The sequence below is a fragment of the Aphelocoma coerulescens genome, chromosome 18 (genome assembly GCF_041296385.1).
Source record: "Aphelocoma coerulescens isolate FSJ_1873_10779 chromosome 18, UR_Acoe_1.0, whole genome shotgun sequence".
NCBI classification, from domain to species: domain Eukaryota; kingdom Metazoa; phylum Chordata; class Aves; order Passeriformes; family Corvidae; genus Aphelocoma; species Aphelocoma coerulescens.
In genome coordinates this window covers 4,604,035-4,629,764 of record NC_091031.1, presented here as the reverse complement: position 1 = coordinate 4,629,764, position 25,730 = coordinate 4,604,035, and the positions used below count along the sequence as shown (strand labels likewise).

The 25,730-nt window shown below is 43.4% G+C and overlaps 1 protein-coding gene across 10 annotated transcripts in view; it reads left to right on the top strand.

Annotated features, from left to right (window-relative positions):
* Nucleotides 1-23,593, top strand: part of RAB11FIP4 (RAB11 family interacting protein 4) — a 121,688-nt gene extending 98,095 nt beyond the window's left edge. For 7 of the 10 annotated variants that reach the window (XM_069032439.1, XM_069032441.1, XM_069032447.1 and 4 more), the window contains 12 exons: nucleotides 3,332-3,555; nucleotides 6,824-7,015; nucleotides 8,533-8,667; nucleotides 10,080-10,115; nucleotides 11,022-11,121; nucleotides 11,530-11,633; nucleotides 12,185-12,325; nucleotides 12,861-12,942; nucleotides 13,204-13,341; nucleotides 13,808-13,966; nucleotides 14,311-14,454; nucleotides 16,922-23,593. In XM_069032439.1, the coding sequence (XP_068888540.1) occupies nucleotides 3,332-3,555; nucleotides 6,824-7,015; nucleotides 8,533-8,667; nucleotides 10,080-10,115; nucleotides 11,022-11,121; nucleotides 11,530-11,633; nucleotides 12,185-12,325; nucleotides 12,861-12,942; nucleotides 13,204-13,341; nucleotides 13,808-13,966; nucleotides 14,311-14,454; nucleotides 16,922-17,038 (1,572 nt within the window). In that variant the 3' untranslated portion in view covers nucleotides 17,039-23,593. Of the gene's footprint in view, nucleotides 1-142; nucleotides 630-730; nucleotides 1,395-3,331; nucleotides 3,556-6,823; nucleotides 7,016-8,532; nucleotides 8,668-10,079; nucleotides 10,116-11,021; nucleotides 11,122-11,529; nucleotides 11,634-12,184; nucleotides 12,326-12,860; nucleotides 12,943-13,203; nucleotides 13,342-13,807; nucleotides 13,967-14,310; nucleotides 14,455-16,921 lie in introns of those variants that run through there. The other 3 variants (XM_069032443.1, XM_069032445.1, XM_069032440.1) reach the window with 3 other exon arrangements.
* The last annotated feature ends 2,137 nt before the right edge of the window (nucleotides 23,594-25,730 follow it).

The window sequence follows — 25,730 nt, the reverse complement described above, 5'->3', positions numbered from 1 at the left end:
CACCTGAGTGGTGTTACCCGAGTTCCATGCTTTACAGGTTCTGCACGAGAGGTACTCATGTGCCAGGAGTATTGCATTATTCCACACCCCTAAGCTCTAAAAGCTGCGTGGGGGAGCATGTAGTTCCTCCCCACAGGGAACCGGTGTGCAGGCTGGAGTACAGTGGCTGTCGCTGGTCCTGGCTGCTGTACATCAGCTGAAATTGTGTTAGCACTGATTGGAGGTGGACCTTGAGCACTTAAAAGCGTGAATGGAGCTGAGTCCTCCTGCTCCTGGTACGGTTGTTTGTGGTGCTGCTGGCTTTGAAAGGGCTGAGGTCTTCAGTGTGTGATTTGGCTGCTGGTGCTCAGAAGAGCAGCTGAGATGTGCTTCCTAAACACCTGCTTTGTTTGCATCGGGCAATGGGGTCGAGGCCAGATTTGTGAAGAGGGGCATTGGCAACCTGGGATGTGACATCTGGTCTCCCTCTGTGAGGGAGCAGCTGAGGGGGAGCTCCTCCAAGGAGCTTGGCTGGCCCACGTTCTCCATTTATCCTGTCCCCATCAGTCTCTGAGCTCCCCACTGCTTGAGGATGGGATCAGCAGAAGGGAGGACCTGCTTCCAGGAGGGGTTCCAAGTCTTGCAGTGAGGTATTTCAGAAGCTGTAAAGCAGGTGTTGAGGCTTATGATGCCTCCAAAAACTAATTTCTTTTCTTCTTCCTTTTTTTTTTTTTTTTTTTTCCCCCTCAAGGGGCTTAAAAGCGCAGGAACAGAGGAATTGCACTTTGGAAAAGAATCCCTGGCACTGAGCAAGCTGGGGACAGTGCAGTGTGTGCTGTAGGTGTAGATCAGCTCTCCTGTACAAGTAAATGTGGGAAGGTTGCCAGAAAGTGAGGAGAAGTGAGCCCAAGCCCCCAACCTGTCGAGATGACACTGCATATTTAATTGATAATGGACTCTTCAAAGAGCACCTCAGCTGCTATTATGAGAAGAAGCAGATGTGTGGTGTTACCTGCGGAGCAAAAAGGGAGTCTTTTGTGATCTTCTTGACCTTTACTTTTCCGTGTTAACTTGTTAAATACCAGTGAGATTTTCCTGCTGTAAAAATTTGTTTAAGCAGAGACTTCTCCAAGACCTCTGAAAAAACTTTGCTTATTGGGACCTTCAGGGATCCACTGTGTACTCCTTGCCCCTCTTTCCCTCCTTGATTAGACTTTTACCAGCTGGTGCAATTCTGTAATAGCAGTTAGGCTTTATTGCATTAAGCTTGTTAAGAAAACGGGAGGTCTGTGCCTGTGGGGGTCAGCGTGGGGGAGGAAACTTCGGGGAAATGTTAGAGAAATAAACTTCTAGGTAGTTCTGAAACATTGCAATTGCTCTTAACAAGCTTTGCTTTCTCAACACCTACTGAAAAGGTACTCCTTGTGCTATTTGTGGGTCCCAAGGTACTTTGCAAAGAGCAACAGCGGCACTGTCCCTGCTTGCTTTGGGAGGGTGCAAGGTGCAAGTCAGATGTGCTGAAGAACCTGGGGCTAAGGCAGGGCTGGGGCGGGTTCCAGGGCTGGTGTCTGACCTGCCAAACCACAGGCTTGCTGGGGATGAGGGCTTGTGACTCAGAGCTATAAATTTGATTGCATGAGGCAGCATGGCTTCAATAAATACTACATGGCATAGACCGAGGATAAATCCTTTGGGATATCTCTCTTAAGCAATACCTTGGGAAAGTTTCAGCCATAATAGAGCTGACACAGAAGAGTGGGAAAAGGCTTTTTGAATAGTGCCAGGTGTCTCACTGACATTACTTGTTAATCTGGAAGACCTGTTGAAAGCTCAGCTAGAAAAGCATCCAGGTGTCTGCTCTGAGTGTGTACCTGGAGTTTCAAACATAGCAGACAATGCGGTCCTTTTTGCTGCAGGGGTATTCATTAGTTTAATGAGGTTTGAGCAGGTGAGCTTGTTTGGAATTTCTTCAACCTCCATATGCTAGAAGATTTCACAGTTATATAAATTGGTATTTCAGGAAAAAGGTGGATGGTGAGACCTGCATTTCTAATAGGAGTTTCTGCAACTCTTAAAAAGCTGCAGCTTCTGCCTGACTCTTTTCCTGTTGAAGTGGAAAAGACAATTTGTGTCATCAGCACAGAACATCACTGGTTCTGCAAAAGGGAGTTTGATCCCCCTTGGCTCCAGCAGAGGAGTGTCCAGAGGTTGTGGGGATGGACTTGAAGCCACGCTGTGGCAAGTGGTGCCACTGGGCCAGTGTCCCAGCAAACAGGCTCACCAGAAGGCCAGGGAGTGCTGGTCATGGTGCCAGTGCCTTGGGATTCCTGGGTAGGATGACAGTTGTGCCTAAACATGAGGTATATCCCTGAATGAAGTGCTCCATTCCTTGTGCCAGTGAACTCAGCTTTAAAAGCTTCACTTGCTAGCAGTAGCTCAATGGTCAGGCTGTCTGTGGAGCTTCCAGGTGAGCTTTGGAGTGGAGCTCTGAGTCGGGACTTGCTCTGGAGCTCTGAGTTATTTGTGTCATGCTGGATGGGAATTGTCAAAGCAGCGTTGTGTGGCTGCTTATCAAAGGACAGATTAAAATCTTACCCTTTATTTTTTCAATTAAGAATTTTTATTTGTGCCTCAGGGACTAGCAAATAGAACCCAGCTTGTCTTGGCTATTCTTAGTATTCATGGGGCAGGAAGGGGAGGGAGAGGACAAACAGCAAGAGCAAAGAGTTGCAGTAATGAGAATGATGTCTTATTTTAGTTGATACTTAATCAAGACGTGTGGTTCCAGGAAGCAGGAACAGATGATTTTGCTTTTTTTTCTTGCTCTCATAAATCTTTATGACCAAGACTTACCCTAAACAATTTAACACCTGCTAACTCTCTATTCACCTTACGAGTTTTTGTCTATCCTCAAAGACAAAGTAAACTGCTAGGCTTATCTGTTTTGCTTTTGCTTAATCTGTAATATTAATCAAAGGACTAACTCTCGGTGACTAATGTGTTATCTCTCAAAAGATGCTCATATTGTTGTAAAATGTTGAGGATATTTATTACTTCAAGTGCATTTTGTTAGTGAATTAGGGTAAAACTGACTGCATTTTCTAGCTGGGTGTTGTGTCTTTCTCTCCTGTGAAGTCAGAAACAGTGCTTGAGCCCCTCTGGAAGGTAAAAGCTACTTAATTGGCTTGCAGGAACTGGCTTTGTAAAGCAGGTCAGCTTTTTGTTTCATGGCTTTTATTCAGTACTACTCTTGCTTACTAGGGCATCCAGAGAGTGTCTTACTGCTTCTCCTGTATCTGCTGAACTGCCTTAAGGGGTGATCTGAATTGACTCCCGATTTTCCTTGTGCCAGGGCGGTGAAATCCAGGACTGTGCCTACTTGGACAGCGAAAGCGCCTACAGCGAGTCAGAGCTGTTTCCTGATGAGGACGTGATGACTCTGGCACAGCAGGAGGTTCACCATGAGTCTGACATGGACAGTGCCATCGAGAGTGCCCAGAGCTCGGAGGCCTCGGACGTCTGTCGGAGCGAGGACAAGGACGGGGTGCTCGGTGGCCTCTTCCTGCCCGGTGACAAGTGAGTGGTGCTTTTTGCTTTGTGGCAGCTCTGCTTCCAAAGCATCTGCTAGGGAGGAAGGAGCCTTTATGTGGCTAATCCCTACTGAGGGAGGCTGAGGATGGCTGATGTATTTAGAAACTTAACATCCATTTACAACATAAGGGGGATGGATGTCCAGGTCCTCTAAGTGACTTAGATAGTCTCCCTCCTGGCTCTTTCTGGCACATTCTGTGAGCACTCACAGGACTTGAATGTTGTGTGTTGAAGTGTTGGGTCTCTTTAGAACAATCGCTACATTAGCATCCCCCAGAACTTAGGTCTTCTCTGTTGCTGTAAGCTTTATAGGCTGGAATTAAAACAAATACTTCCTGCAAAGCAGTTCAGTATGGGGAATGCTGCTGTAGTATTTTGTACATCTAGTACAACACCTGATGTTTTGGGCTCTGCTGATTTGCCTTGTAACTTCATGTTCCAAGTTAATTCTTTGTGTTTCTAATTTTCCATAACCTTTATTGTGCAACAGTAAATTGTGTTTAACACGGGGTGTCCTGGCATGTTCATGTGTAATCATAGTTTGCTGTTAACACCAGTGTCTCTGTAACCCTAACTTGACTTTTCCCAGGTGTGCACCTGGGAGTGCTGGTTAAAGACAGCTGGGGGGGAAAAGGACCCAACTTGGTTTAATCCTGCTTTGAATTGAATTAATGCAATACCACAGGACAGAGCTCAGCTGGGCTTGCTTTGTAAGCCTCTGCCTTGTCTTCCCTATTTTTGGCCTGTCATCTTGATTTGTGCCTCTTGAGCTTTGTTTGTTGCTAAGGCAGCCTTCCTTCTCTCTCCTGGGCCTCCTCGGATGCTCCCTGTGCTGCCTCATTCCTGTCCTCCTCCTGAATTTCTCAGCTAGCTGAGTTCTGGCCATCTCCCATTTGCCCAAGCAATCTCAGAGACTTTGTCGAGATAATTACAGTTTCCATCAGCTCTCTATAAAACTTGTTTCCTTTGCTTGCCATTCTCCAGAGCCCCATCCTTGTGGTGACTGACTTTTTCCCATGCTGTGTTTGAAATGTTTTTCCTCCCAGCTGTGCCAGTCAGGCTCTTGTGAAGGGGGTGGGCAGGGCACTGTGCCTCCTGTACCCTCTTTCCAGGGCAGGCATGAACTACCAAGTGCTACTGTGCTACTACTGATAGACCTTGGTTCATTCTCGGAGACCTCCTCAGCTTTGGTAAATCTGTGGGGGAAAAACTTGAGAAGCTCCATGCTTTTGTGTTAAAAGAGGCAATAGAGAGATTTACTTTGCTGTCTATTGAAGAAGCAGGTGGGTTGTGTATCAGGTGTGTCAGCCCTTCTGCTCTGAAGACCAGGAGATTACCTTTAAAAACAAACAAAAAAAACCCCAAACAAACAAAAAAGCACCAAACACTTGAAAGTTCCCTTCAGAAAGTGTGAGAATGAGGAAAATTGGTTGCTTTTAGCAACTCCTTTGCAAATGACTGTGCAATTCTTAGACCTCCAATCCTGGTGGAAGTGTTACAAGGAGCTTCTTCCCAAACTGATTTGGTGTAACTACAATTGAGATACAAACAGCAGTAGGATTGTAAGATCTTCCAAAAACTTAACAATACACAGTATGTCCATGACACAGGAGCACTTCATGAATAAATGTTAGTGTGATTATGTTGAGCTTCTCACTAATCCCTTGGCCAAGGAGCCTTGTTAGGTAAGTTTGATCTGTTTCTAGTATGAGTATTCCTGTCTTCATCCTTCAGTAGTATGCCTGGCTTGACTTGCCCTAATTTCTGTTAATGTGAGTTAGATAAATGAGTTGCAGGTTATAAATGGATCTCATCAAAACAGGGGAAACAAAAGAGCATACATCTGAAATGTTGGCAGGCTTCCTCTGCTACTAATTGCTTTTGGAGGGAAGGGATATGCAAATGATGCTTGCACCATCCACCAAAGGAACACTAGTGCTTCTCTTGTTTACAGCTCACAAGTGGAGTATTACAGAAAGAGGACTTTCCCTGTAGAGAGGTTGAGAGGCTCGAGGTAGACTCAGAAGAAATGTAGGAGGAAATAGTGTTGAGCTCCTGGAGAACAATGTCACCTGGGAGCTACTGTCCTGTGGCTCAGCTGCTGGAGATACAAGCACTGTGCACTCAAGCAAAGGGAGAGAAAAACTTAACCCGATCTGCATAAAGTGCCAGCAGATTCCATCAGTGCCTTGTCTGTACTGCAGAGGCCTTGGACTCGGCTGTAGAGAGAAAGTTGGGCAATGCCAGGGCCTCACAATTGAAGCATCTGTTTCAGGTCTTCCAGGTGTGTCTTCCATAGGGAGAAGTTTGTTTGTAAGAACTTGTACGTGAATTTACTGGCTTGTCTGTTTGAATGCCTCACCAAGGTGGGAGCTGAGGAAACCTGCGTAAAACACCTGCACTCTGCAGGTGCACTGCACAGGGCAGTCTGGACTCTGGGCAGGTGAATCTTGTGCACCCTTTGCAGCCACCTTGCTCTGTTTTATTAGATTTTATGTGCTCAAAACTCTCTGCCAGCTGCTTTTCTGTGCTGCCTGACTCTGCTGATCTGTTTACCTATGTGCCCTCTTTCTCTGAAGTCACAGGGTCTTGCCATTCCTTACCCATTTGACATCATTTTAGGTACTTTCTGGTAGTTAAACAGCATTTTCTTGTGTTCCATATCTCCTCTGAAAGACAGAATTTGTCCTGATGGAAGGAAGGGCAGGAACCCAGCCTCCACTAGGTCACGTTAGTGGCTTTAGTGACTCTGTGGAATGTGGTGAGTTGAGGTTTCTTTCTGACCACACAGAGGAGAGTGGCTGGAATTCCTGGGGTGTGGCACAGGGTGTATTTGGCTTACTGGGAAACTCTCTGATTGTGGAATAGAGTGACAGCCTCTCTTACACATGTTCCTCTCACTATCCCATGCATTTCGGAGCTGTCTGCATGGTTCCTGAATTCAGAGCAGAAATCCCTATGTGGTCTTCACGTGGAAATGGTGGCTGAGGATCATCAAGGTGCTCTTTAAAGCAAAATGGTTGGTGTTGATCCAAACTTGTCACACAGGTACCTTGTTCATAAATTCTCATGCTCTTGTCTCTCAAGGCACTCTGTCAGCTGCACATCAGGTACATTTAGCACTTCAGGGGTTTAGCACAAAGTAAGTGGGTTACAACTTCAAAGAGGGGACAGCCTGTGAAGATGGAAGGTTCCCTGTGAGGTGAGGTGGTATCCAAGTCGGCCTTCGAGATGTTTTGACCTCTTGTTTCAGGTCAAGTCCTCACAACCCTTCTGCAGCATCTGACCTCTCCACTTATTCCACCGCCTCCCTGATCAGTAACGAAGAACAGTTTGAAGACTATGGGGAAGGAGATGATGTGGATTTTACTCCCAGTAGCCCATGCCCTGATGATGAGACCAGAACCAACGCCTACTCTGACCTTGGCTCATCTGTATCTTCCAGGTTGCTCCTTATTCATTAACAAACAATTTTTCATTTTTATTCTTCTCTGACAATACCAGAGTTTACACTGGTTAGATAGACTCACCTTAAAAGCAAAATGTTATCAGTTCATTTCCTGCCCTCTAATTGACAGACTGCATTTAATAATAAGAGCTATAGCAAATATGTTGTTTCTGACAGTCTCTGTTGGGTTCTGTTGAAATAACTGGGCTGTTTTGCTTGTAGATGCTTTGTTCTACTGCAGACAATAATTTCACAGTTCAGGGTGAAGGGGTCTGCTGCAATGGAAACCAACTTAGCATTATGTACCCACCCTGATGCAGGGAAGACTTACAAAAGAGCTGTTTCCCTTTAGTGTTCTGATACTACAAATCCTTAGCACTAATCTGTGAGGGGAACTGCTGCATATGTTCAGGGCGTTATTTGAAACAAGCATCCTATTGACTTGGAGTGTCTTGGAAAACAAGCAAGTAGCTGCTGTCTGTTAGGAGCTAGAAATGCCACAGCAGTGCGCTTGCTTTCCGCATGTGACCTCAGTCTCTGCAGCTCTTACGTCCTGTGGCCAAGGTAGGTCCAGATATTACTGTCCTTTCCCAAGCAAGGGAATGGGTGAGCAGGGCTGGGAAGAGCTGAGCATGAAGATTCTCTAGGATTTGTCTGCTTGGATCAATAGCACATGGAGGTCTTGTGCTTCATTGCCCACACAGGACAAGCTCACTGCATCCTTCTGTTCCGTATGCGACTCCCACATGCTTGCCTCTGTTTCCATCACTTCTGCAATCCAGCCTGGCCACCTCTGTCATGCATGCAGAGCCAGACCCCTCTCCACTGCCCCTTCATGATGATGGCTTGTGTCTTTCATCCCCTCTTCCTCAGGTTTATGCAGCTCTTTCCATTCTCATTCCTGGGGCTCAGTGCACTTCATGCCATGATTGCTCTCTTTTATTTGAGTTTATTTTCTCTTTATCATGCCAAGAGATACTGTTATCTCTTCTTTAGACCTGTGTCCACTTCTCCCTTCTTCCTCATCCCAGGGTTGCTTTCATCCTGCCATCTGAGGGGGTTCATGTGACTTCTTACCAGACCACTCTGTTTTTCATCTTCCTGCCTTTCTCTTGGAGAAAAGACTCTTGAGGTTGCATGCCAGACTCTAGTGGTAAGATGGGCAAGATGAGAGGGGGACATAGCTGAGGTGGCACATACTCATGTAGCTGCCTTTGCTTCGTGCATCACAGTGGACCCCATGTACCTTGTGCTGTTCTTCGGGTCACTCAAACTGATTCTTTCCACTGACACCCAGAAACATCCACATCCTCTGGAAGTCCTCAGCTCAGACAGGTGGACTTGCCCTAAGACTAGCACTGGCCATCATCAGCTCTGAGGTAGATGAGTTGTGGTTAGAGATGGTTCTTCAAGTCCCTCATCTGTGATTCTGACACATAGACACACAATCATGAGGAAAACCTATTGGGGGTTGGTTACTACAGCCAGTAACATCTCTCCTTTCCTGCAAACAGTGCTGGCCAAACCCCCCGAAAAATGAGACATGTTTATAACAGCGAGTTACTGGATGTTTACTGCTCACAGTGCTGCAAAAAGATAAATCTTCTCAACGATTTGGAAGCCAGGCTGAAAAACTTGAAAGCAAACAGGTAAGCAGCCTATTGCACTGCTTTTGGCAATGCCCCCTTGACATGGGACTGGCTAATAGCAGGAGGAGAAGTAGAGCAAGCCCTCTCTGTTCCTGTATCCCATCATACATATGTGTTGCTCTTACACAACAGTAAGAAATTTAGAGTTGGATATCTAGCCCAAACCAAAATGCTGTTCTTCATCAGCTGTTAAATATTTTTCTGATTTAAGGTGCAGACATCATTACTGAACTCAAATATTTTAACCAATGAGCTCTTTGATTGCAGAGTGAGAGTGATATTTCAAGGAATTTTTCCCAGGAAGTGGGATCTGCTGTGCTGCTTAGTGCAGATCTTCAGTTAGCTACTGCTTTCTCCAGGTGGGAAGGAGGGATCTCCAGATCCTTGGCTAATGCACGTAACCTTACATGCACCTCTCCTAAAGCTACTGGTCAGCAGAGGTACTTGGCTCCTGTGGGATTTTTTTGTGATGTCAAGGGAACTTGGAAAAATGATGAATCCTATGGCAGAAGTTACTTTTGGAGTTCATGCCAATTTCAGCTTTTTCCTTAGGTTTCTATCTCTGCCATTCCATTACTCCTAAGCTGTGCTGAGCACTTGGAAAGTGCTTCCAACAGTCACATAGAGTTTTTGAAGGGAATTATGTGGTGGGATTTTAGCTCCCCCTAGAAACTGGATGTGAATCCTGCCTGTTGGCGTAATCCTTGGGACAGAGCACGCTGCTCCTCTTGATGCACAGCAGTGTAGAACTTGTCATGAACAATGTTCCTGCCCTAGCAAGGAGTCTGCCAATATCCAGACCGTGACCAGCCAGGGCTTTGGGAAGTTTCTGAGGGAGGCTGGATATGCCTGACCAAGAGCTGTGTCTGTGCACACAGGGATGTGACATCCTCATACCAAGAGATGCAGCAGGATATTTTGATCTGGTTCCAGTGCTGTTGTCTGCAGCAAGAGGTCTTCATTTAGATAGCACCTGTCTCTGGCTGCACAAGGGAGCTGTAAAAATGGAAAGACATCAGTTCCTGTGCTGAACTTGCAAGCATTATGGGGAAGGATAAACTAACTGTTCATTAAATCATCTAAAAACTGAGAATCCAGAATAAATGTCCATCACTAACTTGGTGTTCCTTTGTGGTGTTTCTAATGTTAGTTTTGCTCTGATTTACACTGACAAATCTCTGCTAAATATAACAGTATTTGCAAATTGACTTATTAATGATCACAGTAATTTGTGGCTTCACTCATCTTTGTGTTCTTAGTAACTGCAGCTTTTGATTCAGTTGTTAAAGAATATTGTTCACAGAATCACCTTTTGATTTCGCTAAAAAAGTCAGTATTATATTTCATTGTGCAATTAAAATTGAATCAAATAAGTATTTAATTCCTATATAATTCCTTCTATATTCATGTAGCCCTAACAGGAAAATATCAAGCACAGCTTTTGGCAGGTAAGAGTCTTCAAGTTTTCTGTGAATATTTGTGGAATCAGCCGTAACAATTCCATAAGTGGGAGTGGGAGATGAAAGTAGGAATAATTTTAGAAAAATGAAAATGTGCCAAGATAAGTTTTTAAGGGAAGGGGCCTGTGTTTTGGTATGGATGTTGCAGAATATAGAAGCTCCTGCTAGTCTTGGAGCAGGCCCCTGAACTGGAAAGAGTTCTTTTAAAAATACAGATAGTTTTTGCTTCCTTGTTTCCAAATGTATTCCTTTATACTGCTATTCCATCAGTCCAGCTACTGCTTCTTTAACCCTCATAATGTGGGCCTTGCTGCTGTTGCCAAAATGTGAAGACAGCGAGAGCACCCCTTTAAAAAAAGGACATACAGAATTGTCATCTTCCTTTGACTGAGTGAACCAGCCCTGGGCTGGGGAGGGCTGTAAGGTTCAAGGACATTTTAGATAATCTGCAGTGTTACATATTCTGACACTATTGTGCAGTGGGAACTGCTTGAGATTTCTTTTTTTCTGTTTTTTTTTTTTTAAAGTTCTTACTGTATGAAATTTTCTAGCTTAAATGTACCAACCAGTGTGCAATGGTTACCTTATTTTAAATTTCTAATAAGGCAAATACAATTCAGTGCATAGTGTGAATAAGACTTAAGTATTTTTTAAACTATGTTAATGCTGGTGGCAGATCTATCAAAAGTAACAAAGAACTCACTCCCTAGAATTAATGTCATTAACTGTGCTCAGTATGACTTCATTTAGCTACCAGTCTCTTGTAAGACTTGTGAGTTGTAATTGTCACTGAAATGATTGCACAGATTTTACCATCGGATGTTCAAAGTCTGAAGCCAGACTCTTTGTCCTCCCTCCTCATCAAGCAAAATAATTATCCTTCTGATCTTTCAGACAACTCTTCCACAACAGTAACTTCAGCAGCAGTAATGGCAGCACAGAAGACTTGTTCAGAGACAGTATAGACTCCTGTGATAATGACATCACTGAAAAGGTGAGAATATCTGTGCCCTGTGAGTAATGTACCCAACCAAATCCTGCTGGAGCCCTGCATCAGGGGATGAAGGTCTTGCTCAGAATTACCTATGATCTGAAGTACCTTATTCAAAATGTCCCTGATGTTCCATTACTACTACAACTTTGCTTGGCAGTAATGCAAGAAGTGTACAAGCACAGATCTAAGCATTGTGTTAGGACTTCTTTTTGGTGTATTTGTAGTGATCACCTTCAAGGAATGTGCAGGGTCTGGGGGAACTCAGAACTGTGGAGCTTAGTTTCTCTGCTGGCTTTTAGCAAAATATGCCCCCTTTTAAAATGGCAGAGTAGCTAAATGCCAGTTAGGAACAGTGAAGGGGTGTTTGAAGAGAGATTCAAACTCAGTTTTTTCCGCTTGCCCTTCCAGGTAACTTACCTAGAGAAGAAGGTGACAGAACTGGAGAACGATAGCTTGACAAATGGTGACCTGAAGAGCAAACTGAAACAAGAGAACACACAGCTGGTTCACAGGTAACAAAGCACAGAGCCAGGTCTCTTCACCATGTCAGAGCAAAGCTAGAGCATAGTTGTGGGGAAGGAATATCTCTGCCTGTAGATTATGACCAAGTTTTCTTCCTTAATGCTGGCAGGTGAAATAAGGCTTCATCTGAGAAGTCCGGGTGGAATAGGGCTGCCTTGCTGAATTTTCAGGAAGAAGAGGCCTCCAAACAAGTGTCTGTTTGGACATCTCCAAACAAGAGATGTTAATGACTTGTACTGAGAAAACTCTTCTGCTGTAAGAGAGATTACCCCTGGTGGTTGGGGGTTTTTTTCTTGCATGTAGCAAGAGCAGAAGGCTGTGTCTTAGTCCCAGCTTTTTGAGACTCAAAGAATAGCTTAACTGATAGTACTTAATTCTATGTTTATTAGTAAATATGAGAGATATTGGGAGAGGTTAAATGCCAAGAGAGATGGTGAATTAGAATGAAATAAAGGAGTGGGCAAGAAAGAGAGAGGCAATGAATTTGCACATGCATAAGTACTTCTGAAGCTGTTACTGAAATGAGATCTGATTTCCTTAGAGTTCATGAGCTAGAGGAACTACTGAAAGACCAAGAAACATCAGCAGAACAGACCCTGGAAGAAGAGATAAAGAGACATAGGGAAGCTTACAGCAAGTATGAGAAAGAGAAAGGCACCGAAATTGAACTTCTAAATACAAGGTAACAAACATCTTGGTGCCACCCTGAACAGGGCACAAGGTCTTCTCTTCCTCACTTTTACTTTGCTTCTAAATGTAGGCTGTTCACCAGCAGACAGTGCACAGATGGTGGCAGGTTGGCAGCTCTGTAGAGTAGCTCTGCAGTCACATGTCTAATGCCCAAAAGCTTGGAGGATGCTTTACAGTAATGCTTTAATCCACGTGGCCCATGTAGACAGCTTAGCTGGATATTTGGCATCGATTCAAGGAGGGAATTGTTCTAGCAAACACTTGTGCCTGCATTTGTTTTCTCCAGTTTTTTTTTTTTTTTCAGATACCTGTTGTTAGGAGCACAAGAATCTGAGGGTCAGTGGAGTATTCTGGGCCCTAAAAACAAACTAGCAAAGGACTCATATTAAAAAGTGCTATGATTAGAAAGATTTTCCCTGTTTGGTCTTTCTATCAAGTACAAGTGAGATGGCTTTTTAGAGCACCCTGTTTTGCATGTCTGGAGTCTTGAAGAGGTATTTGCTGTAAGATTTTTGTTATTAACACAGGGTTCAGCAACTGGAAGAAGAAAATGGTGATCTGAAAAGCACTGTCACACGGCTGAAATCCCAAACGGAGAGATTAGATGAGGTAACAAAACTCCTGAGTCCTTGAGCAATTTAACAGCAGTTTATGTAAAATCAAACTCTTACAGTTCTTGGCCCAGCTTCTTAAATTTTCCTTCCTTAAAGAAGATTATTAATGGAATTGGAACATTGGTCACCTTTAGAGGCAGGAATGTCCTGAGACACAAGCCAGTTTATGACCAGCTGTGTCTGTAGGTTCACATTGTGAAACTGAGGGTGTCTCCTGCACTTGGCAGCCTGTTCTGAAGTTCCCCGTTTGTTCCAGGAGAGGCAGCGCATGTCAGATAGGTTGGAAGACACAAGTCTGCGACTGAAGGATGAGATGGATTTGTACAAGAGGATGATGGACAAGCTGCGGCAGAACAGGCTGGAATTCAACAAGGAGAGGGAAGCCACACAGGAGGTAAGTGTGAAGAGGGGTGTAAGACCAGGCAGTCGCATCTCACCTGATGAGATGCCTAGCTGAGAAAGAATGGGCAGACAGGATGAACACTGAGAGCACCACATCAGTGAAGCTCTTGCTGGATTGTGGTTCTGTGGGAAGGGTGCCCACAGAGCAATGAATGCTGCAAGAATACTTAAGTGGCAATCCCTGACCCAAAGGGTTTACAACTCTTTGAGAAGCATGTGCCCTAACATTTCCTATACACTGTTTGCAAGGGAAATTATGCTTCTCAGGCATGAAGCTTAGCAGTCAGAACCATTGCCAGCTCTAGAGCAGTTTAGGAGACCTGTGCTTCCAAAGAAGAGTTAGAGGCTGTGTTGTAGGACTGTGGCCTCAGCCAGGCTCAGGGAGTGCTTTTGCCTGAGTACAGAGCAGGCTGTTTGCAGGGAGGGCTGCACAGATAGGGCCTGTTTGCTGCCCACAGCTCATCGAAGACCTGCGGAAGGAACTGGAGCACTTGCAGCTGTACAAGCTGGAATGTGAGCGTCCTGGACGTGGGAGAAGCTCTTCCTCCAGCCTGAGTGAATTCAATGCCAAAACCAGAGAGGTGGAAATGGAGCATGAAATAAAACGGCTGAAGCAGGTGAGCAGGGAAGGGCCTCTCTATCCGCATCAAACGTAGAGGAATGCCTTGAAAAATGCCAATAACTGCAAGCCCAAGCACTCTGCCTTCAGATTTTGTCTCCCCCTTCTCGCAAGCACAAGAGCCATGTTGCATCTGTGCAGGACTTCTTTGCACTGGTGATGTAAATTATGCCACAGGAAAACTCAGGCAGGGAGGCCTTGTCACTGGAGGCAAGAGTTGCTGTCAGCTTGAAGCCTCGCTGTATGTCATCCAAGCTACCTGTGGTGTTAAAATATCATTTATTTTTTAATGAAACCTTGTAGGAAGAACTTAAAAAGCAATGTCTTTTCATCCTTAAACAGGAGAATCAGAAACTTCGTGACCAAAATGATGATCTTAATGGACAGATTCTGAGTCTTAGTCTTTATGAAGCTAAAAACCTCTTTGCAACTCAAACAAAAGCCCAGTCATTGGCTGCTGAAATCGATTCTGCATCGAGAGATGAGGTAATGTGCTTTTCTAGTCAGGTACTACATCCAAGAATATGCAATTTTCAATGTAATTAACTGTCAAGGTTGAACTGTCTGAAGTTGACAAATGAGCAACAGAAAATTGTGCTTTGCTAGGAGTTCAAGGGTGTTAGAAGATTGTCTTAAATCTAACACTGTTTTGGTATCCTTATATTATAACTCTCCCATTTTTCTCTCCAAAAAATTGGAATTATTAGAATCTCAGTGAACTGTTTTACAGTTCTAACATCTTGTGTCTTGCAGAGTAATGTGATAGTATGACATTAATTTCATACAAAAATGGCCATTGCTAGTTACTTTAATTTTTACTTTCTGTTCTAGATTTAGTTCTAAGTTACTTCAGTAACAAGCTCTCACTTAGATATATATATTTGAGCTATATATTCCCTGTAGCAGAGCTGAGTTCTTGGCGAAAGTAACTTGTGTGCAAATAATAACTTGGTAATGCTTTGAAAGATATTTTGGGAGACCCATTTGTGTGTGAGCTGAGTCCAGCTGGTGTAGCTTCCTTTGAGCTCCAGGACAGATTGTGAGATCAGGCCAATGGATACATGAGAGCTCCCAGGGAAGAAGACAGGTTAGTGCTGAAGGAGATAAAAGGAGTTGTTTGTCCTTGATGCTCTATCTCTTCCAGACAGAACTTTCCATTTCTTCATCAAGAACAGTCCTGAGACAGAAAAGTCCTTTTTATCCAGTCTGTACTGGACTGACCTGTCAGCCTTAGCTCTTGGGCAGGCCCTTGAGGCCCTTGAATTACACTTGAGAACTTAATTTCTTGCTGAACCAGAGCACTGTGAAGACAGGCTGTTTAATTGTTGATCTCTAAGTAGGTAAAAGCAAACTGCCTTTTGCTGTTGCCAAGAAAAATCTAACTTTCTCCCTCTCAATCTCGTGGCTCTGGCTCATGCAAGGAATATCCAGCACTCCCCCTTTGAAGGAGGCAAGTGCCTGAAAGCTGTGGCCCAGACTTAGTAAAACCTCACTGACACTAAGCCATGATGTAAATCAAATCTCTCCTGATGGGAGAGGGTGTTTTAAAAGTCCTTGCAAGGAGTTTGAGGGACAAATGGAGACTCCTGGAGTTTCACTGCTGCTAGATAGCTGTTTATTAAGTATTAGCAGAGAAACAGTGTCACTAGCGTGACCCAGGCATAACACAGAGCAGAGAATGCAGGAGAAAAGTCTAATTATCAAGATTTACACAGCCTTTTAAAGATAATTTAACCAGTGGTTACTAAAAACATGTATTATTTTCACTTTCCTACCAATTATTGAGTAACACAGCCAGGAACTGTGGAATTTTTTGTCCAATCATCCCAAATTACTTTTACCACAGAATATGGAGTAGTAGTAGTAGTAGTAGTAGAAGAAGGTTTGGAGAACAACAACAATCCTCCATTTTGATGTTTTTTGCTCTTACCTATTTACTACAAAGAGAAGCCTAAAACCTCTAAATTTTTCATCCTGTGACAATCTTACATAATAGTCTATCACCTAATTCACACCATTGTATTTTCTAGTTCTTGTCTGATCGTAGGCAGTTTTTTCCAAGGTTGGAGGTCAAAACAGTGTTGTTCAGGGGGGTAAAAACCCTTCAAAACAGGCAGAGAAATATTCTTGGCACTCTGGGTTCCTACACCTCACAGACCTGGACAAACTGTTCCCATTGTGCCATTTTTCGTGTGTGATCAAAACAAAGGTAAGAATCTGCAGATTCGAGGTGGGACTTCTGTGAAGTCTTACGAAAATGGACAGGCAAATGGCATGAGCTTTAGGAGGACATGGGGCTCTGACACTCCTTGGCAGTTTTGTCAGATTGGCATTAAACATTCAGAGATAAAAAGCAAAGCAGTCTTCATCTTTGAAGAGGTTGAGGTGCCTTTTATAGCCTAAAAATGTGGTGAAACACATGTATTTAATATAGAACATAGAATAGCAAGGGGGTTGTTCTTGTGGAGAACGTAGCAGTTGTTTTGGGGTTTTTTTGAGAGAGACTATGCACATGATCCAGAGGAAGCACATATTTTTCCTGGTGCAAAACACTGAAATACTTGTTCTGTTCAGCAGCCTTTCATGCAAACACCTTTAGATTTCAGTAGTTACGAAAAAAAATTGAGTATCATGAAGCTCTTGCTCTGAGATGAAGCAATTCATCCATGGTATGAATACAGGATGGATTGGAAGGTTAGATGGGGAACTTGTTTCAAATGACCTTCTGGAAGATCCCTGGAGATAACTGTTCACGACCTTCTTTGATAGCAAAGATCTGTAACATGCAGATTGTTTCTAATATGTATACAGGGAGGAGCTTGAGTTAGAAAACCTGTCACAAAAGGAATTGGTGATCCTGAGCAGGCACTGGTCTCTCTCCTGTCTCAATTTCATGCTATTATATAAACTATGGAGAATATTTCAGGAGTAACTTGGAAATGCTGTGTTTTAGCTCATGGAAGCCCTCAAAGAACAGGAAGAGATAAATTACAGATTGCGACAGTATATGGACAAGATAATTCTGGCAATCCTGGACCACAATCCGTCTATCTTGGAAATAAAGAATTGAAGAGAATGAGAAGAAAAAGCAGCAACTGCCTGATATTTCTGCACATGCCACTGGATCTAAGCAGCACTCTGATACTGTAAATGAATCTATAAATATATATATACACTAGGTGTGAGTGTGGGTGCGTGGGTGTGTTTATATGATGTTTGGTACACTGTTATTTGTCATTGAATTGGCTTGGTTAGACTTTTTCCATGCACTTTCAATACCTGTGATGAGATGCATACTGTATATTAATGTAATAACAAGATAACTGGATCATGCTGTTTTAGATACTGGACAAAATTACTCTACCTCTAGTTGTAAAGGTAAAAAAAAGACAATGGAAACATATGGATGTGGCCCTAACTTCAGGAGCAAGAATTTTTTCCTTCGTTCTTCCAGGAATTTGGGTACCACAAACCAATTGACTTACCCAGGTTCAGTTCCTGACTGGTGCTGACTGTGTAATTTCCTATTTGATTTATTTTTAGTACTTAAACCACACATCAGATTAAGAAAACAAAAAAACCCAAAAACACAACAAAAGCCAAACTTGGGGAAAAGATACAAAGTGAATGGGAAGAAGAGGAAGATATTGCAGAATTTTTGCTATTTGTGAAAAATCACCATCCACTTGTTTGCCACTGTCAGCACAAAGTGTTTTTGATATAAGATCACTTTGGAGTCTGCTTTGGGATGCTCTGAGCCTGTTCTTTAACACGTGTACATGTGTGGTTTTTACGCCATGGTCCCTGTAGCATTGAGGCAAAGAGCTTTTCATATCTGTTCCCCTATTTTCAGGGGTATAGCGTGGGCCATTAAGATGAATTCTGGGATCCTGCCCCATCCCCTCACCTTGATTTTAAAGATTTCACTGAAGGAACACATTCCAGTTCTTACCAAAAAAAAGAAACAAAGCAACAACAACAAAAAAATTTGCATGAAATATCTCACTTCAGGGGGAGGAGGAGGACCAGCCCATGACATTATGTGCTGAGTTGCTTTCCCACTTCAGACAGCTGCACTCCTTAGAGAATGGAATTTTTTGGGCAGGCTGTGCAGAGGAACGACTGGTTCTTGGCACAGCAGTGGAGGACAGTCTGGTATGGAGTGGCTTTTACCTATAGGGCAGGAAAAAGAGCTTGGTCTTGCAGGAGTTGCCAGTCCAGACTGAGCACACACTTGCATATCTAAAGCTCTGAGTAGGGAATACATCCTGATTTAGATGAGCAACTGTGCAGGTGCTTAACTTTTTAAGTGTGTGCTGCAACTGCTCATGGAAGTCAGTGGGATAGAACATTAAGCTTTAAAGTTGAGCATATGCTTAAATGCTGCCTTAAATAGGGATGACTTCAACATGTGCCTGTGTTCTCCAGAGCTGGATCTATACTGTAGGCCTAGGACCTTTTTAATTAATAATGTAGCTTATATAAGGAGCTTATGGAATTGATTGGGTAGTTGAATGCTAAAAACAAATTTTATTCCATGCACTTTTTTTTTAAAGTTTCACACTTTTGATTCACACCAACTGGCACAGAAAAATAGGCTCAAGTATCTGGCTTTCCCCAATGCAGAGATGTTTCCTCTCTTGAATACACGCCCCAGAAGAATGTTACACTAGCAATGACTGTGCTTTTCTGTGTATTTCTTGCTGTTGGCAGTGTCTTGCCCCTAGTATTCTCTTGATGTATCTTGGTGTGTATATGTGATGCATTTTTCCTGAATTTGAATACATAAAACTGTATTCAGTTATGGATGTAAATATATATATTCTTTTTTTCTGCAATCTCTGTGCTCTTGCCTTCAGTGATGTGTTACTGGAGTGATGGGAAGCAGGGGACGTACTGAAATCAGGCTTTCTTGAAGGCAAGAAAATAAAAAGAGTTTGTTTCTATGTATCTGCATTAGGCAGGTGTAAAGTAAGTGGAAAGAGAGAGGTACTAGAGGAATAACAACACCCCAGTGCACAAAGGTCTGCAGTGCTCTGGGGGGGGAAATGGGACAGTCTGGTTCAAACAGTGGTGTCTCAGGGCTGGGTTCCTGAGGCTCTGCGGTAATCTGGAGGAAAGGATTTAAAGCCTCCTTTGCCACCTGGGAGTGGTGTAAGATGTAACATTGCAGCAGCTTCTGTTTGTATAGAAGTAGGTGGAGCCCATGGAAACCCCACACATCTGCCTTTCCGACCTGCTCCTTCTGGATATGCCACCCAGAAGTTGGGAGAGGAACAGTTCAGCCAGCTCAGTGCTTCCTGCCTGCAGGACTCCTCACTTACACTTCAGTGATGTCATTTCCCTCTGCCTGGTGCTGTCTGTGGGTTGTGCCAGGGACTTCACTCTCTTTATAGGCCACCGAGAACTCTTCCGCACTGTCGAGGGACTGTTGCTAACCTGCTGTGACAAGCAGGGCTGGGTGACCCAGTAGCCCTGCTTCTAGAGCTGACCATGTTTGGGAAGTTGCACTGCTGTCCTGCTCTTGTGCAGTGCATTTTTATAAAAAATGTTGCAGCTTAGACTGGTGACTGAATGTTTTCCCCTAATTATTTTTAAGTAAACTGGACTCGGGTTCAAAATTTTAATGATCTAAAGCCCATTCCCATTAGGGTGGAGAACTGTTTCACTGAAAGCAAAGCCCATGGATTTGAACAGAAGACATGACTATAGTGATAGCCAAGTTTTTGTGCAGATAATTATATGTAGGAGGTGAACAGTCACTAGTAGTGACAAATAGTCACTGAATCTGGCTGAAATCCTGAAAGCAATATTCTAGCCAAGGGTACCCAGCAGTGGAAATTTCTTAAAACTTGCAGGACTTCTTGTTCAGCTCTGTACCCAGCTGTGTTAGTATTTAGAAGCTCTTCCTTGCTCCAGTGTTTGCATTTGAAGAGATGTTTTACCACCATGTTGGTGGTGTTTTTAGCTGTGTTTTTCTTCTGCTCCTGTGGGGCCCTCGGTGTGGTACTGCTATCTGTTACTGTGGAAATCATATCCAGATACTTGCTATGTTTGACAAATAATGTGAGTTGGAGGTGGGAGGGGCATTTCACTGGCAGATATATTTTCCTCTAAGGTATCCACCTCTAAAAATACTAATTAGCAATTGCATTATTAGACTGAGTAGCTACAGATATTAGACCAACTTGTCTTGCAACTCAAGCCCTGGAGAACCCTTTTAACCCAGAAAAGAAGTCATCATGTTTTATGACATGCAGGTAATTTGGTAATAAAGGATCACTTGATGGCTCACTGGGGCAGGGAGAAGAGTAATCTGATACCAGTGTTGCAGAGAGTGCATGTTTCGATCAAGTATCAGACACTGTGGCAGAACAGACAGGAGATGTTGCAAATAGGGAGGCAATAATTTTGGTGTCTGTTCTCTGATAAATTTCTTACTTCTTTGCTGTGGACATCCTTTATGTTCTCAGGCTGGCCAGGAAAGTACAGCCTGCCTCTGTCAGTGTTACTGTTGGTGGAACAAGGGCCTCCCTTCCCCGGGTGAATAACTTCAGATACAGAAATGTAGTATCATCTCCTTCTAGCAATATACAAATGCAGTAAACATTCCTGTGTCAACCCAGGGTTCTGTTTAACCCTTGGGGATGCAAACATAATCCCAGGTACTGTATCTTGATGTCTTCCTTGGTTCATTTGACCTTAGATTCTGAAAAGCTAAATGATATTCTGGTCAAACCTGTTGCAAACCACTACAGGTATTTCTGTACAGTGAAAAAAAATTACTTTTTTTTGGCTAGAAGCTGCCCTTGGTCAGGCCAGTCCCACACAAGGTACTGCAGAAAAATTACCTCTTTCAAAGCTTGCATTTAAAGATTACCTGAAATGTAGTCTCTAAAGATTTTTCTGGTATTGTCTGCTTCCCTCCATACTTCAGTCTTCAGCTGCTGCCTAGTTCTGATTTTAGTGATGCTGATTCAAAACTGCTTTGACATCAAAACAAGATTTTTCAGCTCTTTTAATAGCTTCGATTTAAGACTGAAGCTGTTTGAGAATTTGTCTTGTTTTGAAGTGCAACATTGACAAACTGTAACCATCCCATCTATTTTAAAAGAATTTTTAATATGAAAATATGTTGCAAGTTTCCAAAAGCCCAACATCCAATGCACTTTTGTTGCCAACTTTCCTTTCATGGTCTTTGGGAAAAATTCGGGTATTTCTCAGCCAGCTTTATAGGGAGTTGAACACAGCATTATTATTCTCAAAGATGTGTATCAACAAATATTTTGCTGTCTGAGTGCAGCAATACTCCATTTACTTTGGTAGAACTGCATTGCTCTCCAGAGAGGATCTAGACCCTACAGTATTTAAGCTCCCTAATCTGGTTTGTAAATGAGGGCTTGGAAGCTGATATATAAACACACATTGTGGGCTGCTACATGAAGCACTGCTCAGTGGTCTGTGCATCATAGTACCCATGACATGTGATGAGTCTAAGAACTAGAATTTACGAATAAAAGAATGCTTTTTTTACATTCTTTAATGGCAGTAAATATACAGTGGTTTTCTCTTAAAACACATACTGTATGGTGTGGTCTGAGGGATTTTTTTTCCAAGGAAGGAAGGAAGTAGCAGCTGATCAAACACTTGCCAAATCAGTGGCTTGGCTTATACTGATTGAAGTGAAAACTTGACCCGGACTTTAACTGAGCAGTTTCTGGTGTAAGCAGCAATGCTCATATTCTTGTCATTTGTTACTCAAGAAACATTGTCAAGAAGTCATGACAGGTGATGTAACACAGCTGCTTGGTTCTAAAGGACATAGTCCACAGTTCTGATATTTTGTTCCTTTGCATCTCAGTGTTTTTGAATTCAAAATATTGATCCTAGGAGCAGTTTGCTGTTGAAGCATGCATGGGTTTCTACTTAGTGAAACTCTGCGTGTACCTTTAGAGCTTGATAAGGATTGCAGTTGCTGTTGGGTCTGAATCCTGTTATCTTGCATAATGCACTGGGAGTTGCTCTGATGTACAAGAGAGTTGTGTCTTTCTGGGACTCTTCATCAGTGTTCTGTTGACATTTACACTCTTGGTCTTGTCCCCAGCCACTGTCAGGTGTCTGTGTGCCTTGGGGCAGCACTTTGAGCAGATGGGAGGGACAAATTCAATATTCTTGGCTTCAGTGCAACTTCAGCTGCCAAGGCAAGAATTTCAGTCCTCTCTTTACACCAGGCCAGTCCTGTCCTTGCCTTTTTTGTGGTCATAAAAACTGGTTGTGTTTGACAAAACTGGTTGTGCATGACAAAATCTTGTAGCTGATTCTCATGGTTTACAAGCAGGTGGGGTGAGTAAACCTGAAGGCGATCCAGGTGAGGGATCCCTGGGATGTGCCTCAGTTCTGTACAGGTGTCCCACTGCGCACTCTACTGACACACTCTGGGAGGCTCAGCCCTGCAGCTCAGTATGGCCAGTACATCTCAGAGGTCATGGCAGCAGCCTGTGAGGATCTGCAGGCAAAATCTGCAGGCAGGACCACGCTACCATAGTTTGCCACAGTGTGGAGCCAGCTGACAATGCTGGTGGTGTTCTCTAAACGCTGGGTTTCAGCTTGCTTCAGTCTCCAGGTTTTGTTCAACTGCGAGAGTAGTACCTGGTCAAACATACAGTTAGAGAGATTACTTTTTACTTAAACTTTAAACCTAAAGAAAACATTAACAAACACGGGCTTCTGCAGTGTAATTTGGACACCTACCGCTGGAATGGAGGTGCTGTGAGTGGAGCAGCTGTGACACCTGAGCTGTCAGCTTTTCTGGGCAGTGACACCCTGGAAACCCCTCAGCTGCTGTGCCCCAGTGAGGGGTGGCAGGTGACTGTTCTGGAGAACACACAGTGTGCAGCTGGTGAGGGGGGCTGCAGACACTCTTCCACCCAGTGATGATCTTACACTCCCCACCATCAGCCCTGTTTTATTTACTACCTTATCCATAGCTAAATTATTCTGGCTTTGGAGAAGGGACATCAGAAGGGGAAGCAAGAATTTAGTATCCTGTGAACACTTCAGTATGCTACAGGGCAGTAAATGTTGCACTGATATATGTTTAAATACTGAGACCTTTTGAGAATTACTGTAAAATCAGTTGTGAGAGTCATTTGTTTTTCTCTGTTGCACAGACTAGTCACGTTTTTTGCATGGTTACATATTTTAGTACTTGTGCCTTTTACTTCTGTTATAAGGATATGTTTTATTTTCACATTTTATCATCTGGTTTTGGACACTTTTTATATACACTTCCTTGATCATCTGGTTTCTTGTAATGTACATGTGTATATATAAAATAGATCAGATTTGTATTCATGTGCCTCTGAGATGTAAAAAATACTCATTTTGTACAGGTTTTTTTAGAAGCACTAGGTCATGGTCTAAATTACATAGCAAATGAAATTTAACATAATTAGCAGTTCTTTGTCTTCTTTTAGGAATGTTGTGTCAGATGGTTGGTCTCTTGTAAGGCAGTGTCACACACACTGCAGATTTATTATTTTAGTATCGTTATGAGACCAATTCTATCCACTTGTTGGCTTCAGTTAATTCAAAATAATAAAACAATTAAATGTTACAGTCGTGACTTGGTGGTTATAGTTTTTATTTCCATTAAAGCCAATTTGCTTCTTTTTATACTTGAAATGGACACCAGACCGAAACCTCATTTGAACACATTGCCCCTTTCAGGTTAACTTCCATTCTGGGATTATTTTTGTGGGATCGGGCATTACTTTGCCCATTAAAATGGAAAGAGAAATAGCATTACCACTTCATAGACTCTCCATCTTAGAGTGCCTAAAATGCTTTAGTTACTCCTTCTCTACCTTCCCTGGCTTCTCTGGTAGCGTTTTCTAAGGACAGACCCTGGATCTGCATGACTGAAGATCTTCCTCTTGCAGATGTGAGAGATTGGGTGTCTTGCCCTTCACATTTTCACAAATGCTGAATAAACTCCTTCCCTTAGGGTTTGTAGCACAGCACTCTCCCGCAGGATTTGGGAAGCTGTGTAGATGCATTGTGAGCCTGGACATCTGCAACTCTGGCAACCAGGGACCTGGTTCTAGAAGTGTCCTTACCTCCCTCCAGCCTCTTCTCAAGCTGGTGGTTTCATTTCTGGAGTGTTGACCCTGCTCATCTGGCGAGATCCTCAAATTGTTCTCTCTCTCACACCTTGTGGTTTATCAATACCGCACTCACCAGCACCCAGACACAGTGAGATAATAAACTGTGGTAAGTCTCAAGGAAGAAATCATCAATATCCCCTAAATCTTCCAAAAAACAAAGTTTTGATCTATAAAAGAGTATGTTCAACTCTCACAGAGCAGAGTAAATAAATAAAATCATTCTTATTGAATTTGGCACCCATTTCACTGAATACAAAGCTACCTTAGAAGCAAGGAGGTGGCTTTATTTTTTATTTCAAAGGCTGCTTGGTATGAAAATGAGCAAAGTTCACTTGCTCCTTTGTTAACTAAAAAAAGCAGCCAGCAAAAGTGGCATATGACTATTTTTAATCTCACTCTGTAATTTATAACACCAGTGATGTCAGTACTGTTGCACTGTGCCATTACACTATTTTCTCTATTTTCTTGAAATACTTTCTGGGGACAATAAAGCTGTCCTTGCTGATGTGAATCTTTCAGGTAGCTGTAATGTACAATCAGATATGTAAATAAATTATTTGCTTTCCCTGCATGACTAAAATGGTGTCTGTGGTGGGTGACTGATTCAATATCCCTTCTTACCTTCCTCCCTGCTCCACCTCTATTTCTGTGTTTCATTTAAAGAAGGATTGCCCAGATCTGTTCTCACCTGCCCAAACACCAGCTTCATTAACTTTGGATAAGTTACACAAATGGCACCAGGGAAGGAGTTTGCTCAGTACATGCCTTACCTCCTTAGCTGTGTTAAACTTCCAAGCCAAAGCTTCACAGGACCAACCTATTAATCTCTCTATCCATAGTGCTGCCCTTCTCAATTGATGGGAACTCCCGGTGGGAGCTGTTTACTGCTGGCTCCAGCTTTTTAATGTGACTTAAATATAATTATTTACTGATCCATGTAGCTAATGAGCACATGCTGTGGCTCCTTCCTTGAGGAGCAGTGAGCTGTTTGTGGGGAGGGCACAGCCTGGAGCTGTGTCTTGTGGGGATCTGGTGCAGGGCACAGTCTGACCTGGCATGGCAAGCAGTGACCACCTCAGGGCATATGCTGAGGGGAGTTTCACTTAAACCAAAGGCAACAGCTTCCCCGGGAGAGTCCTGAGGGAGAACTCTGCCATGGGCAGCTCCTAGGAGAGGCTGAGGCTCCCTGGTGTACCTGGAAGGGCCATCCTGGGAGCAGCACCGCAAGGTTTGTCCATGAGGGACCAGGACAGTTCTGGGACACCTCTGGCCGCGACTGGAAGCCGGGACCTGTCATGGGTGCCTTGTGTGCAGACCAGAGGAGACCCTCAGCCTGATGTGGGCTCAGGCCCACACACATCCCCATGGTTGGCAGAACAGGCTCTGCATGAGGCACGATGGTGGAGGACACACTCAGGGCCTGCAAGAGCGACAGTCCAGGGTAACTTTTAATCTCCTGTTTGAGCCACCAGGCCTGCTGTCCTCTTCTCTGGGCTTTATTTTAACTGCTGGAGTCAAGAATAACAAGTGAGGAGCAGCTTGAGGTTCCAGGCTGCTTTTTGCAAGATCTGTGTGAAGTGAGGGGAGTGCACTGTG